The 16,016-nt window shown below is 51.3% G+C and overlaps 7 protein-coding genes across 7 annotated transcripts; 2 read left to right on the forward strand and 5 right to left on the reverse strand.

Annotated features, from left to right (window-relative positions):
• Nucleotides 1-685: 685 nt before the first annotated feature.
• On the forward strand, nucleotides 686-2,058 carry TGAM01_v200857 (hypothetical protein; the record flags this gene model as incomplete). The annotated part of the gene is made up of 2 exons (XM_018808899.1): nucleotides 686-946; nucleotides 1,177-2,058. 2 exons carry the CDS (start codon nucleotides 686-688, stop codon nucleotides 2,056-2,058), a joined length of 1,143 nt encoding a protein of 380 aa, XP_018657889.1.
• A 966-nt stretch (nucleotides 2,059-3,024) lies between these two features.
• On the reverse strand, nucleotides 3,025-4,209 carry TGAM01_v200858 (WD domain-containing protein; the record flags this gene model as incomplete). The annotated part of the gene is made up of 1 exon (XM_024548638.1): nucleotides 3,025-4,209. The coding sequence occupies one exon, from the start codon at nucleotides 4,207-4,209 to the stop codon at nucleotides 3,025-3,027; it is 1,185 nt and encodes a 394-aa protein (XP_024406649.1).
• A 22-nt stretch (nucleotides 4,210-4,231) lies between these two features.
• On the reverse strand, nucleotides 4,232-4,662 carry TGAM01_v200859 (nuclear distribution protein PAC1; the record flags this gene model as incomplete). Its single annotated transcript, XM_018808898.2, has 2 exons — nucleotides 4,232-4,451; nucleotides 4,625-4,662. 2 exons carry the CDS (start codon nucleotides 4,660-4,662, stop codon nucleotides 4,232-4,234), a joined length of 258 nt encoding a protein of 85 aa, XP_018657888.2.
• An 894-nt stretch (nucleotides 4,663-5,556) lies between these two features.
• Nucleotides 5,557-6,625, reverse strand: TGAM01_v200860 (hypothetical protein; the record flags this gene model as incomplete). Its single annotated transcript, XM_018808897.1, has 3 exons — nucleotides 5,557-6,094; nucleotides 6,151-6,375; nucleotides 6,435-6,625. The coding sequence occupies 3 exons, from the start codon at nucleotides 6,623-6,625 to the stop codon at nucleotides 5,557-5,559; spliced, it is 954 nt and encodes a 317-aa protein (XP_018657887.1).
• A 2,639-nt stretch (nucleotides 6,626-9,264) lies between these two features.
• TGAM01_v200861 (hypothetical protein) lies at nucleotides 9,265-9,558 on the reverse strand (the record flags this gene model as incomplete). Its single annotated transcript, XM_018808896.1, has 2 exons — nucleotides 9,265-9,413; nucleotides 9,498-9,558. 2 exons carry the CDS (start codon nucleotides 9,556-9,558, stop codon nucleotides 9,265-9,267), a joined length of 210 nt encoding a protein of 69 aa, XP_018657886.1.
• Nucleotides 9,559-10,955: 1,397 nt separating this feature from the next.
• Nucleotides 10,956-12,278, forward strand: TGAM01_v200862 (hypothetical protein; the record flags this gene model as incomplete). The annotated part of the gene is made up of 1 exon (XM_018808895.2): nucleotides 10,956-12,278. The coding sequence occupies one exon, from the start codon at nucleotides 10,956-10,958 to the stop codon at nucleotides 12,276-12,278; it is 1,323 nt and encodes a 440-aa protein (XP_018657885.2).
• Nucleotides 12,279-12,992: 714 nt separating this feature from the next.
• On the reverse strand, nucleotides 12,993-13,787 carry TGAM01_v200863 (GTP-binding protein Di-Ras1; the record flags this gene model as incomplete). Its single annotated transcript, XM_018808894.1, has 1 exon — nucleotides 12,993-13,787. The coding sequence occupies one exon, from the start codon at nucleotides 13,785-13,787 to the stop codon at nucleotides 12,993-12,995; it is 795 nt and encodes a 264-aa protein (XP_018657884.1).
• Between the last annotated feature and the right edge of the window lie 2,229 nt (nucleotides 13,788-16,016).

Consider the following 16,016-nt stretch of genomic DNA (forward strand, 5'->3'; position numbering starts at 1 on the left):
GGTGACAGCTATTATAGTGCCTGCCAAATGCGTCGTGTATCGTCTCCTGTGCAGGCATCGAAATTTTAATTCGAAATACAATGCTGGCAGGGCTATTGGTGTAGAATCTAGAACTGGAGTACTTGTAACTGGAATCCAACTTCTGAACCGGCATAGTGCAGAATCACATCCACCAACCATGCTCTTGACATGGCCCGTTTGGGAAAGCTCGCCTAAACCCTGCCCAGCACCTGCTCAGCTCTGAGACGCAACTGGAAGGGCCCGCCCATCTTATGAGCGAAAGTCCCCATGCCAGGAAGGAAAGAGCGAGGCGCAGGAGGCAGCGATCCCCACGCGGATGCAGCTCTCCTTCCTTCATCTTGGTTGCAGCAGATACCTCGCTTCCTTCCTTCTCCTGCACGGCCCAAGTTGCCACACTCGCGCCCTCCACGTGGAAATCCCAGACTATTGTATACGATTGCATCAAAGAGACAAGGACGAAACGCCAAGCAATACCGCTTGACATATCCTACTACCATCGCTCGTGGTGGCCTGTCTCCTTTATCGCTGTGTACCTGATCTGTACCTCGACTCAACATCCACAGCAACGAGGCCCGGCTCTCGCCTTTCTTCTGATTCGCACCGGCAGATTTGGCTTGGTTTCATCCCAATTGGAGCTCTCCAAGTTCTGTATCACTGTGTCACCATGCGGCTCATCGCCACTGCTACCCTCTTGGCAGCCATTTCTGGTTCTGCTTATGCAAATGGTCCCAGCAGCGTGTCAGCGGCGTCTTCAGAGGTCGCTGCGATTCGCTCCTTTTTCTATGCCGGTGGCGGCTATGCAGATGATGGCGCCGGAGGTCACATCTTTCGCGAGCAGATGTATGTCGAGAGGCTGCAGCCGGCCAAAGGGGTTACTCAGTCTAACCCAATCGTCTTCATCCATGGCCAAGCCCAGACTGGAACTGTGAGTCCGTTTACTTTCGAATCTCCTCACATCATTCATACCAGTCTGCACGCGTGTCTGTAATCTTATTCCATCATCTCCTGCTTGTGACTGAAATACCGTCGATTGTACTCCTTGAGCTAAAGGCAAAATACGCGGATCAAGCCGCGACATGCCAGCTATTGCATACTATCTCAAGATTAACCCCACAGAGATACTCGCTAATAGATGTTTCGCCTATTTTCGTCTAGAACTTCTTGAACAAGCCTGATGGTGGCCGTGGCTGGGCCTCTCAGTTCCTGGACCAAGGTTACGAGATATACCTCGTGGACCAGACGCTTCGAGCACGCTCCCCATGGCAGCCTGCTTACATGGTGGCTGAGCCGTCGACTTATTCCGCCGAGATTATTGAGCAGCGCTTCACCGCCCCTCAGAATTACAATCTATGGCCACAGGCTGTCCTTCATACGCAGTGGCCAGGCAATGGCTCCATGGGCGATGCCATCTTTGATACCTTCTACAGCTCCAACGTCCAGTTTATTAACAACGCCGCATATCAGCAGCTTACTGTTCAGAATGCTGGTGCGGCGCTGCTGGACAGGATTGGGAAGCCTGTGATTCTTGTTGGGCATAGCCAGGGCGGCTTAATGCCCATTGTCATCGCCGATGCTCGTCCGAAATTTACAAAGGCTCTCATCCTCTTGGAACCTACTGGACCTCCCTTCCAGGAAGCCATCTTCAGCACCGCTCCCGCTCGTGCTTGGGGATTAGCTGACATTCCGCTCACCTACACTCCCCCTGTTAAGGTTCCCGCGGTGGATCTCGTGCAGAAGACATATCCTGCGCCTGACAAGAACCATACCCAATGTATACTCCAGGCTCCTAGTCCCCCGCCACGAAAGCTCACGAATCTGGCCAGCAAGCCCATCCTTTTGGTTACTTCTGAGGCGTCGTATCATGTGCCCTATGATTACTGCACGGTCAGCTACCTTAAACAAGCGGGCTGTAATCAAACAATTCACCTCGAACTGCCAAAGGCAGGCATCCACGGGAATGGCCATATGTTCTTCATGGAGAAGAACAGCGACCAGATCCAACAGAAGATTCAGAGCTGGATTGCCCGCCTGCAATAAAAGCGCATTCACTAATAACACATGACAATATTCGAGGTTCTATATTTGATCATAATTTATAGTTGGATAATCTCTCTATTCATATTACCTTCAAAATAGATGTATACACATTAGTCACCACCACGTTAGCCACAGGTTTGCTGGGCACTTCTTGCATACCCGAGACCAGCCAGTACTCGTAGTACCTACTCCTTACTATCCGTAATTTCAACGGCAACCCAAATTGTTTTTCGCAGATCGTGCTTCAACGGTCTCATTGACTGCCGATTGCCGATTTCAACGACGACAGCCGATTGAAACCATGCAAATCTAGACAGCTACTACCAAATAGTAGTAGTGCTCTGGTAATGTTGCGAGCCGCAAGCGGCTGAGATGCAGCTTCCCCTGACCAGGCGTCTAATCCTACTGGGACATTTCACCCACAGCTAGCCAGAATCCATGTCTTAATACTAGTAGAAAGCCACAAATTAGAGGCGGCAGGTATAGAAACAGGGGAAAGGGATGAAAAAAACAGGAAATAAAACAGATTACTTGAAATAGTAGTAGGTAACTTGCAATGAACTTGAATGGATTTTCTTTAGCCCCCTCTCACTCCTATGAACTTTCTCTCCCCTTCTTGCCCCTTTCAACTCACTCATCAACACCTTCTCTTCTCCCGTTCTCTTCTTCCTCTTCTATGCCCACTCATCTCAAATAAATAAATAAATGGAAAAAAAAAAACCAGTCTCACGCTCAGCTAGCCAACTTCATCAATTATATAACACAGTGCTCCGTATAGATGAGCGGTATTTCAGCTGTCCGCCTCCATTCCGCTCTACCTCCCTTACCACCCCATTGTGCGTATTTATGTTTGTTTGTGTGTTTGCGTGTATTCGAAGACGTCATTTCAAGCCCATTTCCATCACTTTTTTTTTAAAATGACTTCAACTTTTGGGCTACACTTCCCCCTTTTCTCCTCTCTACCTCCTAGTTCGCCCATATCTTGACCGTCATGTCAACGCTGCCCGTCGCAATGACACAGCGAATCTCTGATACATCTACTGCAGCGACCGCCCTCCTAGGCGCGGCCTCGCTTTCGTTGTGCGCCGTGCCGTTGCCCGTGGGACCATCTTTGGGCTTGGCCGGAGCCCACCTGAGGGAAGATATAAAATGTTCGTGGGCGCTCGACAGCGTCCGTACGCATTTGCCGTCTTGGCTGAGGTCCCAGCATCGCAGCGATTTGTCATCCGCCACGGAGAGCAGGTACTTGCCTCCCGGATGGAACATGACGCCCGAAACCCAGTTGTCGTGACCGACGAGAGTCTTGATGCAGTTGCCACGGGTATCCCATAGCTTGATCGTCTTGTCGCGCGACCCGGTCGCCATGAATTCTGCTGTGCTGGTCACGGGAGGAGGCTTCTTGAGGCCTGCTAGAGCAGCCAGGTGCTCGTATGCGGCGGGAGGGGCGAACGCGCAGCAGCCGACGACGTGCTCGTGGCCTATTAAGGTGACCTTTGTTTCCGGGTTCGCGACTGTGAGTTCCCATAGCCTTCCGGTGTGGTCTCCGCCTGTAGATAAGAGGTAGTTTCCGTCGAGGGACGGGCAGACATCTCGAACCCAGCCTGCGTGGCCGTTTAGCGTCTTGACGCAGTATCCCGTGTTGGCGTCCCAAATCTTGAGTGTCTTGTCACCACATCCGCTGACCAGCATGTTTCCGGAGGAGAAGAACCCGGTGCCTCCAGAGGGAATAAATCGTACTGCGCTGACACTGTGTTCGTGGCCGGAGAGCGTTCGTATGTTTTTATATCCATCTGCTGGATCCCATAGCTTAATCGTCGTGTCGGAGCTGCATGAAGCCAACAGAATACCCGTCTTTGGACCGCCGTAGTCGAGATCGAGCACCGGCCTTGTGTGCCCCTTGATCGTCTGTTCTAGGTCGCCAAGTTCCCAATCCCATACCTTGATCGTGCAGTCCTCGGAGCCCGAGGCCAGGGACGTAAACCTCGGGTGGAAGGCGACGCAGGTGACGGACGCCCGGTGTGATTCGAGGGTATGCCGTGAGGGGGCTTTCGGGAGCCAGGACACGGGGTCCTTGTTCTTCTGTGCGAGCGACGACGGGGTCGCGTTGTCAACCTCTGACTGCAGCTCGGCGTTTCGAGTCTCGAGGTCCATAATCTGGGGGTCGCAACGCCTGTTAGACAGCCGTCGGGTAAGCGCGCTGGGCAGCCAGGGTGAACGGACATGCCTTTTTCTGTAGCCGGACAATACTCGTCCACTTCTTCTCTAGTAGAGTCTCATATTTCTTTGTCGTCGTCGCATCGAACACGTCTTCGCCGAGGCTCAGCTCCTCCCTGAGCACCGAGGCGGTATTCTGGAGGTTGTTGGCCGAGAGATACGCAATGATGGATTTGTGCCTAGTAGCGAATAGGGATCCGTATGGTTAGCAGAGAAAATACAAGCTTGGGAAAGAAAATATATCATGTCTGGCGGTTCAAAAAACCCTCCATCGTCCTCTCTCTCTCTACCCCTCCGCCCGCCACCAAACAAAAAAAAAAAAACCCTTGTAAACAGTGGCCCATATACCTACAGCTCCTCGGCCTGCCGGACAGGCAGCGTTCGACTCATGTTGACGGTGTTTGGGGGGTTGCGCCTCTGGCCACGCGTCAGCCTTGCGCAGCTCTAGACAATGGGCTCGAAGCCACTCTCGACGCTCGACATGAATTGGTTGGGCGCGTTTTCGAGGATCTACCTAGGCGGTCTGGGCGAAGGTGGGATGGTGGTTTAGCCGTCCTTTTGGAGTGGGAATTTTCCCTGACTGGCGTTTGATAGTGCGGCCTTTGGGCAGCTGCCTGCAAAAGTAACGAATAAAAATCCTCCCAGGATTTGCTCTCAAGTCAAACAGAATCAAATCTTAAAAACGACTATCATGAAATCACAGACACAGCCAGTCGTCGCCAATGAGGAACCGCCGATGCGGTGTCTTTTGAAGGTGATCGCTGGCATTCACGTGACTCGAGTTCCAGCCCAATGAGTACGGCGCATCATTTGAAGATCGCAAGTGGGTTTTTCCTCTTAGCTGTAGCGCTTCAGCTGCTACGGCGCTTATCTTGTAAACGAACGAACGTGCTTGCACCGTGTATTTGATTTGTTCTCTTCTCCATTACTATTGACAAAAAGCTGGTCTATATGTTGAAGAGTCAGAATTCCTTCTATTTACAGGGATGATACTGCTGCGAAAACCTAGACGCAAGCGTATTTTCCCCGTGCTCTATATATCCTTGCATTCAACTGATTGCTCTACTAAACTCGTAGGAGCAAACCCCTCATATGTAATTCTCCTCTCATCCAGAAACGCCAGACCATGCCACAACATCATTTTTCAAGGGGCCAGTATTCCCTCCTTGACTCTTTACTTGGGTATCTTCCATCTCCATCGTTACTCTTAATGCAAGCATCGCATTTTGCTTGTTTCGGCCATAAAAGTCGCGGCTCTCAGTGATCTGAGACGCTCCACAGTCATCACCTCGCAAGTCCCACCTGTTGACTGGGCTTGTGATGGCTTGGTGATGCCTCGCCCTCTTCTTCCGGCACCGAGACCAAGACGTGGTCACTGGTGGTGAGCTGTGACACACTCGACCCTCTTGATCGAGAATGAACAGTGCCCAGAGAAGCCAATGAATCGTCCAAAGTAATCACAATGGGAGGGCTGGATGGGGCTGAGCTGGGTTTGTAGCCTCCAGAGGCTCTGCGACTGACATATTCATCGAACTGCGTGTCTCGCTCGTGGCTATAACGTCTTGGCCGTTGCTCAACTGGCTCAAGGATGGTTGGGTTTGTGACAGATCCGACGCTGAGGCGTGACGATCCCAGCGATTCTCGTTTGCCCACCGAACCTTGATCTCCAGGTCGGCTCGAGTAGGAAGCATTCGAATATGAAGTATCCATGTCGTCATTGAAGAGATATGTCTTGGCATCGACTGGGCTGGAGTATTCGTCATATTTGGACAGTCGACGGTACGCAAGGATAGCATAAATGGCGAGCGAAATAGCAGTGAGCCTATTCGTGTTAGCTTTGGAAGGTCATCGCCACCTGCTGCACAAGAAGTCGCTTACATCAACAGGCCGTCCATGCCGAGGCCGATGAGAGAATAATGGGAGTCGTCTCGCTGCACATATACGACAACATCCAAGGCGAGAATGGCAGATGCACAGGCCAGCTTGACGACGTGAGTAAACAGCATGGTCCATGGGGTCAACGACTCGGAAAAGTATCTGCCGATTTCGAAGATTGTGCAGAGCGCCACGACGAATGACATTGCGATGTTGGTGGCTTCCCAGCTTCGAGTTTGTTAATATCCATGTCCAACGCCCAACCAAGAGACGTCGACAACACTTACACATATTCAATGATGGGGGCTTTGCCCGCCTTGTCCCTCTCATCGAAGTGATGGACAGTATCTCCAAGCCTCCAGGAAAATAGTCCCAGCATGCCAAGCGCCAGAGTCAGCTGCAATGACCAAGCTGGGGCAAGAATAAACAATCGCCATTTTGCACGACCGAACTGTGCATGTGCTTTTGGGTTGGCCATGGTGTATGACGTGCAGGTTATAGCTTTCCTCTTATCGGAGGATGTCCACAGGGAAGCAGAAGAAGAATCGAGACAGGCTGCTATCTATCTAGACTCGACGATAGTCTGCATGCCCTTTGTCTTGAAGTGTACTGTATGAATGGTTTGGTCGAAAGGTAAGTATGTATGGCTGCTGGCTAGGGCATGTACCACCGGTTGGTTAGGCGCCTTTGGGTCTCCCCTCCGTCCATGCCTCATGCATAGAGGCGGACTGCCACCGGTTTATTTATTTTCTTTTTTTCCTATTTATTGATTTGATGGCTCTTAAGCCTCATCCAGTCTGCCCTGCAGCCCCGGCTTTTCTAACTCTCATTAGACACTCCCCCACCGCTTGTTGGAATCCGCTAGACTTGGGTCTAGCCGAGCCGCCCACGAAAGCAAGCCTCATCCCATCGGGAACAGAAACTGACAACTGAGCCACCGCCCGTCTCACGAAGCAAGGGAAGGACTGCCCAAGGGGAAACTACTGGGTAGTCCCAGTTGACTGCTGGTCCTAGCCATGTAGGCAGCCTATAATGTGGGCTTGTAGACGCGCGGGGGGGTGGTTGGGGCTTATTGCGGCTGAACCAGGAGCTGAGCTTTGCTGTTCTCTCTATTGGAGACACACGAAGGATGCAACTTGTCCACCACGGCGAATGAAATAACGCAGCCCTATGTGCATACGCCGTGTCACTAGTAGCTCAATGGGCCTCAGCCCAACACAGCAAACAGCTTAGCTGCATGAAAGCCCGAGCCCATTCCACGTAGATCGACAGACCGCGCCTTTTCTGCTCTCGCTTGAAGGCTTTTCTCCTCTCTCGTTTCCCTTATAGAGCATGTAGTCTCCCTCACAGCGGCTCAGAAGACATCACGCCATAGAAGTGGCCAGGCATATCAGTAAGCGGTCTCCTACCTCCCCAAGCTCCCGTTGGCTCACCAAAGAAGGGGAGAAGAGGCGTGAGATTGCTATTTTTGCCCTTGCAAGAAAGCTACTGGTGCGATCGTGTACCCTTAGTGGCCGTACTACTAATAGAGAATACCCAGCAGCGTAATGTGTGTATTTCGAAGCAGGAGCCCGAAGACCCCCCCATTGTTCCGCTTTTGGTCCCATCAGTCGAGCAAGGTGTTTTGTCGTGTCTAAGCTCGTCCTGGGATCCAATTTCACGCATGTCAGCATTTAAGATGCCGCGGGCTTGCAGAGTCGAACAAGCGGAGCCCCAGCAGGCCGTTTTGCCAGATCGAACCCGCCACATGGCTCCGGGAATGCGAAAATGGCAGACCACTACACGTATCGAGTATAGAATGATGGATGGTAGGGCTACTATTTTTGGGCACCCAAAGGTGGAAAGGGTGGAGTCGCTCAGCTCACGACTGCGTCTTGATTGGGCCATGAGCACCGAAAGCCGAAAGGAGCTTGAACGTTGCCCAGTTTCTGGGCCAGCGCATCTCACGTGTGTCTATCAGTTATTGTTCCGGAGTCGGTCGTTATGCTACGACTAGACAAGCAGGTCTGGGCGGTACTGCAAATGCTATTGCAGCGGCATAGAGAGAGGTGCGTGCCACAAACAGATAGGCTGCTGCAATAGCTTACAAAAACGGACGATTCTGCTGTCTGTACAACTAATGAGTTCAGGCTATCAATAATGCACCGTCGGGATGTTCCTTGGTACACTCAATCGCTGTAGTTCATACAAATCCAAGAAAGAGAGCCAAGATTTCATTATATTAAAAGCTGCCGATAATAGCTTTCTTGCTTGAGCAAACGTGGCGGTGCAAAGCTTTGTACACAGACGCCCATACGACTCCTCTAGTCTCCGCCAAGTTCGTCGTTTGGACGCTGAAGCACGTAGACCAGTAGTGGCTCATTGTCTCCTTTTGTCTATACTATTAGGTACTAAACATAGAATCTGCAAGTCGCGGTGTGCAAGGTGAGTCCATGTATGGTTCGTGTAAGCGCGCTTGCGGCGTCTTCTACGAGGCTAGTCCCTGGAAAGAAACTGCCCCCGTAAGACTCAATATTGGAAGTCTGGCGCAAGGATAATTTGTCGCTGCTCAGCCACAATCCCATGGCCGCGGTGCTGGCATCTTGTTGGCTTCCACGTCGATTCAATCTTCTCTCGTCTTCTTCCCGCTTGATCGACGATACTAATCACCCAATGCTACCCCGGGAGCCTCGATGTTGTTGGTAGGAGCAACAAAACCCAGGACGCGGTAAGACCTTTAAATTGGAGGCGGCATTCGGGTGTTACAGTAGCAGCGACAAGCGATGCGGCTCAAATTCACATGCATGCTGCTTATTGTTTCCCCAGCCCCCTTTCTAGGTAAGGCGGTCGCCGCATTCACTTGGCCATATTTACATGTAGTACTACTACTTCCTGCTCATCTCCAGCTACGTGGAACAGGGAATCACAAATGGCTGTTCCAGAAATTGTTTAGAAAAAAGAACAACCCATCTCAAGTGAGACGAGCCGCTGTATTGAAATATTGTCACACCCTGCGAATAACTACTCATCCCCCCCCTCAGTGCACATTCAATTGGCTCTCCTTGCACATTTCCTCTTTCCTTTCTCTTTAAATAGATTATTTATCCCATTACTCCAAATTCAGTTCCATATCCCTCTTTAGAAGCTCCTCTTGATGTAGACTCCTCGCTTGATGGCGCCCAGGTGGACGTCCTTGGAGCTGAAGGGCACGACGTTGCCCTGGGAATCTGACATGGCAGGAGTGCTGGCAGGGATATCGGCACCAATATCCTGACGCTTGGCAAAGCCTTTATATAGGAGTTAGTTTATTGATGCTTGGTTTGATTCTGTATTCAAGAAAATTCCCCAGATTTGGGAAGAGGGAAACGTACCTGTGGGGCTGGCGATGGCGACGGCGGCCAGAGTAAGAATGGTCATGACGGAGAACTGCATTTTGAATTTGGTGGTGGGGTATATAAAATGTTTTGGTTGTTGACGTGGAAAAAAGAGAAAATCGAAAGATGAAAGAAGCGATTGAAAAAGTCGACCGGCGACAAGAGTCAAGAAGATAGAACCAAGAAAAAAGTAACACGAAAGGGTGGATGAAGGATGCTTGAAAGGAATGAAGAAGGGAAAAAAAGAAGAAATCCAAGAGAGGAGGGAAAACCAGCCATATATGTATGTCCGTCTGCTACAAGCCCATCAATTGTCAAACACACTATTTCGCTGTCATCGGCAAGCCGGAATCATCTCAAACACGGCGAGGCGAGGCGCCGAAACGAAAAGGCACTGATTACAGGAACCTCGAGCCAGTATCCTTGCAACGGCTGGCCCCCCGTCTAATCTATACCTAGCAGACAGCGTTCAAAGCATTGGAGAGCTCCCTTGAATCCCCATATTCGGTTTCACGGATTCCTCCTAAAAAGGCAATGCGCTGGCCCCAATTTGTTTCAATCAGTGCACAAAAAGAAAGGACCGTCACGGAGAAAGGGGAGGGGATAAGGGACCTGAAACGCAGGCGTGCTTCAGGATTTCCCTTATCCGGGCCCGGCCAGGTTTAGAGAGAAACGATCGAGCGCGGCGCGTATTTGATGTTTTGGCTATACAAATTGATGGATTTGGAAAGACGAGAATTGGCAGAGCGTAGCATTACCTGTACGTGACTGATGCGCAACGACGAATTTGAGACGTGAATAAGCGTCTAGTCGTATATCATGGGTGTAAGTGTAAGTGGCCGTTGTCAGCAGCGGTGCTACCAGGTTTTGGCAGTGGAGGTTTCATCCATAGCCTATTAAAGAGCGCAGCTCGCAGTTTAAAAAAAAAATTAAAACAAATGATAACATACTACAAACATATATTATTATTCCCCAAGATATTCCTATTCAGATCTCCAAGTAACAGCATTTGCAAGCGCCAAGAGTCCATCTAGATTGTACGGGCTTCCAAGCTTTCATGTTGCAAAAACGGCGTCCCCACAGCCCACGAACCGCTGTAGCGACATGGTTCAGTGGAGCATGGGTGCTGAGATTACAGCACATTGAGCACAGCCACGGCAATAAGAGCCGGCTCCTGCAGACGCACTCCTGACAGCACCAGCGTTTGATGCGCCTCTCTTTGCCACGAGTCTGTTGAAACGCAAGCCGAAACAGAAACCGAGGTACGTACTATACATTCTACCCAAGCACGGAGCAACCTTCTCCCCGCAGCAACTCCCAGAACGTACCCAATCCTTCTAAACCGGGACGCTTGCATGCGCCACACGCTCACTCACTAATTGTTCCTTTTTTGTTCCCAAGCCTCAGTGGCTAAAACCTGGGTCAATGCTCGAGTTCATTTCGTCATTGCCCAGAATGAATAAGAAAAATTCCCGTTTCCTGCAAGTCTCCGAAAAGTCAAACTCCATTCCTTCAGCCTCTTTTTTTCTCTCTCTTGCAGCCCCAGCCACTTTTGACCCGAGCATCGCGGGGTATCCCCGGTGGGGAGGGGGAGAGAGGGAATTTGTTGCGGTGCTGCCCGAGAAGAGCGTCACTGCGCTGATGAATCACGACTCACGCTCGGGTTTCCTTGTTCCTCTTTTCTTGCTTTTTGCATGTGCTTCCACCTTTTTCTTCGCCTTGCCTCCACATCCATCGTTGGCTTTGCCACTGCCTCTCGACCATCGTGGTTGGATTTTTGGCTTTTCCTCCGTGCTTCTAGTCCTCCTCGGTTCCATCTTCACGCGGTTCCCCGCCTCTTCTGATCCTCGCGGCTTCTGGCAGCAGGCAAAGACTCACATCTTCTTCATCCTTCGTTCCTTCGTGACGTTCTTTGCGTGTACTGATTTTCTCTCTTCTCCGCTCTCCCTCTATTTCTTCTTCTCCGTGTCTCCTCGCTCCAGCCGCAGCATGGCCACCGCCGAACATTGTATCGTATGCTTCGAGGCTCTTGATGCCGAACTCAATAACCGCAAACCTCTCTCCCTTGAACAAATCCAGTCCTCTTGGGCTGCGTACAAAGCCAGCAGGTCTACCTCCGCCGACGCTCCCTTGAATCCGGCTCTCCGCCGTCTCGCTGCTGACGCCGCTTCCTCATCGTCTTCGTCTTCCTCATCGTCAACGTCACTCTCGGCAACAGGAGGAGATTCAACGCCTGCAACATCCACCTCCTCCCTTCCTGATGCTCCGCCAACGGCAGCTCCCCTCTTCATCACCTGGAATACCGTCGATCCAGACGACCAGGACGTCTCCCTCCGCGGCTGCATCGGCACCTTTGAGTCTCAGCCTCTGACGGAAGGAATTAGCGAATATGCCCTCATTTCCGCTCTGCAAGACACACGCTTCCGCCCCATATCCAAGCGCGAACTGCCCTCGCTTCAGGCAGCCGTAACGCTTCTCACAGACTTTGAAGAGGCAGATGACATGCACGACTGGGTGGTTGGAACTCACGGTATCCGAATTTCGTTTTCAGATCGCGGCCGCCGCTACGGTGCAACGTATCTTCCCGACGTGGCACTAGAGCAGGGATGGACCAAGGACGAGGCTCTCTTCAGCTTGATCCGCAAGGCAGGCTGGATGGGCAGTCGATCCAAGTGGCAGGACTTGGACATCAAAGTAACTCGCTACCAGGGCAAGAAAATCAGCGTCGACTATCCAGAGTACAAGAAGTGGAGAGACTGGGTCGAAAGCAAGCAGTAATGAGCGGGCTCATCGACGACGACGATGTAGCTCGGCAGGGCGTTTAATAGACACAGAGGGTCAATTTTTGGGTTTTCAAATGGGTACACGTAATATTTCGAGGTTCTATCAAGGGATGGTAATGATATACTACAACACTTGCGACGCTTATAGACGTTGTGTTATACAAGGAAGAGTGGCAGAGACGATTTCTCAGCTCATGATTTTTTTTTTATTTTTTTTTTTTAACTTCTTCTTTATTCATAAATCTTGTCTTGCAATTAATGACAACATGTTAAAATCAACTTCTTTCTCACCTGCTAATTTGATCAAAAGTCCAAGAGCCCAAAGACTCTTCACTCCGTGATCTATGCGAGAGGCCCAGTTTACGATTCAAGCGGAAGCTTCATCTGTGTTGAGACACGACAAACGCCATATATATGGCGCATTCAATGGATTATAAAAAAGATGTACTGGCTATGTCCACCATTTCTACACTATCTGCTATGCTCAAGACGCCGTTTTTTCTCTTCTTCTTTTCCCATATCATTAGCACTTCGTCCTTGACGCCCCATACGCATCCATGGTATATATGAACAAACAACAATCAAATAAGCAAACAGTGATCCAAAATGTGCAAACAAGAGAGTAAGTATACAAAACATCAACAGGCATATATCTTTTCGTCCTTCTCCGTATCAACCCCCTCCCTCAACATCATATTTATCATCATCATCACCAGCACCGCAGCTTCTTCCAAAAGCCACCTTGCCCACGCCCGACCTTGTCCCCATTCAATATGGGGCCCCGAACCCCAGGACCGCGCTTCTCATCGCCATCACCCCCCGAGCCAGGCAAAGGCGTCAACGGCTTCGTCATGCCCCGCGCGCTCATATCGGCGCCGTCGCCGCCCTCCTCGGCAAGCTTCCGGGCCTCGACCACGCGCTTCACAATGAGCGCAAACGTCTCCTCAATGTTGACCTCGAGGCGGGCGCTCGTTTCCATGAAGCCGCAGCCGCGAGAGCGCGACCACTCGAGCCCCGTGGCCGCGGGCACCGTCCTCTTGTCCTGCAGGTCGCACTTGTTGCCGGCCACAATCTTGACGGGCTGGACGGTCCTGGAGCCGGCGCCGGAGCCGGTGTAGGCTGGGCTGATGCCGGCGATGCGCGCGCGGTCAGCGTTGTCGAGGCGCACCTCGGACTCCATGCTGATGAGCTCATCAAAGTGCTGCAGGGCGTCGAGCGAGTCACGCGAGGTGATGTCGTAGACCATGAGGAAGGCGTCGGCGCCGAGGTTGGACGACGCCCACATGCCACGGTACTCCTCCTGGCCGGCGGTGTCTGTGAGGCACAGGTGGTAGGTGACGCCGTCGATGACGCGCGTGACGCTGTAGTTGTCCTCGATGGTCGGGTCGTAGTCGGACGTCCATGCCGAGCGGACGAGGCGCAGCGTGATGGACGACTTGCCGCAGCCTCCATCGCCGCAGATGGTGATGGAGATGGGCACGGGGGCTTGCTCTTGCGCTGTCATGGTGGGTGATACAGTTATGCGGTGTCTCTTTGCGCCAACAAAGAACAAAGAAAGACGATATGTCTTTTTTTGCTTGAATTGGACTGGTCTATCGAGACAAACGGTGTTGATCCTCGGCTCGACTATATCAAGCACGCCCTCGGGTTTTTGAATCGAGTGAGTGGGCTGGCTATACACAAGGTGCGTGTTATGCCAGTATGCCGGTCAGATGTATGTTGGACTCGCGATGCAGAAACTTGAAATAGGTAATAATACGCAGCAAGCAGCAAATCGTTGAAAGTCTCCGCTTACGCAACTCGCTCGCTTGCTCAAAACGGGTATAAAACGCAAAGAAGAGAAATTAATAGATTATAGGAAAAGAAAAGAACGAAAAGCCCTCAGATACGATCGGCAGGCAATACCATTTGTAAGACAAAAGATGGAGTGAAGCGAGAAAAGAAGAGAAAGATTAAGAGAGAGAAAATTACTAGCAGCAAAAGATACTTTGCGCCAACACGAGCAAATGGGTGTGTATAGTATTACGCGACCACCAAGACCACGTCCATGGATCAAGGCAAAGAGCAGTTGGCAACAACCAGTCTGGAGAAACAAAAAAAAAGGAACTGAAATAAAGGGCCACACCCACAGCCAGCCAGCCAACCAACCTATCGCGGGATTTGGGCAACCTGGAGAGGACCAGGGGTGGCCACACTAGTGTAAAATAAATTTGGTCGGCCGGCAGAAGCAGCAGAATGAGGATATTGAAGAAAGAGCAACATCGGCCGAGCAGAACGGCTAGTAAGCAGGGCAAATTTGGTTTAAAGTGGAGGGCGGATGCGATAGAGGAGAGGAGAGAGGTAGGGATCACGAGCGCATTGGGCTTGTTGTGGAGGCGAAATTTCCAGAGTTGGAGGTTGTGGAATTTGACCAGTCAGTCAGGGGAGAGGGCCGGGATCACGGTGATGATGCTAAAAAAAATAAAAAAAAGTGATGGATATTTCTCTGGTGCAAGCCATGATGCGTAGTACAGCCAGAAGCCAGCTGAAGTCTGGGGTGGACGTCAGGGGGGGGGGGTTGGTCGTGGCAGGAGAAGCCGAAGCCGTCAATATCTGTCTTGGTAGGCGATGGCATCAAGAGGTATGTAGTTCTCCAGATAAGAGGAGGAGAAAACCCATCTCTCTCTCTCTCTTTCTCTCTCTTTCTCCATCTTCGTCTCGCAATCTCAACTTCTCCTCTCTTTTGTCTCTTGCTCATATTACCGAGCGGGACCTGCAGGAGACGAGCAGAGGGATGGGATGCAGTGCAGGACGCAATGCAGGCCCAGGCCAGGGATCATCCACCACTGACGCCTGGATCCCAGCAGCCCGGATGCAATTTCGCTCGTCGCCGATAGGACGGGCTTCATTGGGCCAAGCGCAGGTGGCCTCCATGCCATTGGCGACCCCCCCGCCGCTGGATGCGCGCGAACCTTAACGGGGGAGTCTAGTAGGGGTCTGGAGGTGGTGGATGGAGATGGGATATGAATGCAGCACGATGATGAATTCAGGGCGGCGGCACTGCCGTAGGGATATGATATGTCGAGAAAGGGACTCTGGATTTATGGCGATACTGTAGGTAGAGGTAAGGTGTGCACTCAAGGTTGTCGAAAGGCTGCATGTAGAATATTTGTGCCGTGTCTTGGTCGAAGAGAAAGAGTGCCATTATAGCGGTGTCTGGTGGATATTCAGCTGCTGCGGTGCCGTCTCGGGCGATTGTGATTCCGACCTCCATGTAGATGAAAGCAATGTGATGGATGCACGTCGGCTGCATTATCAACTGAGGTACCCGCAGCCTGAGTCGACTCGGCGTCTGTGCACTTGCGAAAAGCTTGTATGGCGTGGTAGTGAATCTGCCTTTTGCCACGCTTCTTGGCTAATGACGAGCCCAGATTCACATGCAAACACACTGCCAAGGACGGACTGACTTGCTGTCACGAAACAATATCGGCGATATTAATGACAGCGATGGAAAGTTTCAGCGTGGTTTTTTGGAATCACATAGAATTTGTAGGTTGCAATCGTACGATTCCAGGTGCAGTCAACTTCTTACCCTGTAAACATACTTCATATGCGAGTTGCGATACAATGGCTAGATTGTTCGTAGTTCGTAGTGCTAGAAGATGTGATGAGATCATGATCATGCAGGATGACGCACCAAATCCCGAGATCAATGCGCCCAATTTCATGCAAGCCTATCCCTATGCCTCGTTGT

Source organism: Trichoderma gamsii (genome assembly GCF_001481775.2).
Source record: "Trichoderma gamsii strain T6085 chromosome Unknown Scaffold_2.2, whole genome shotgun sequence".
NCBI lineage: Eukaryota > Fungi > Ascomycota > Sordariomycetes > Hypocreales > Hypocreaceae > Trichoderma > Trichoderma gamsii.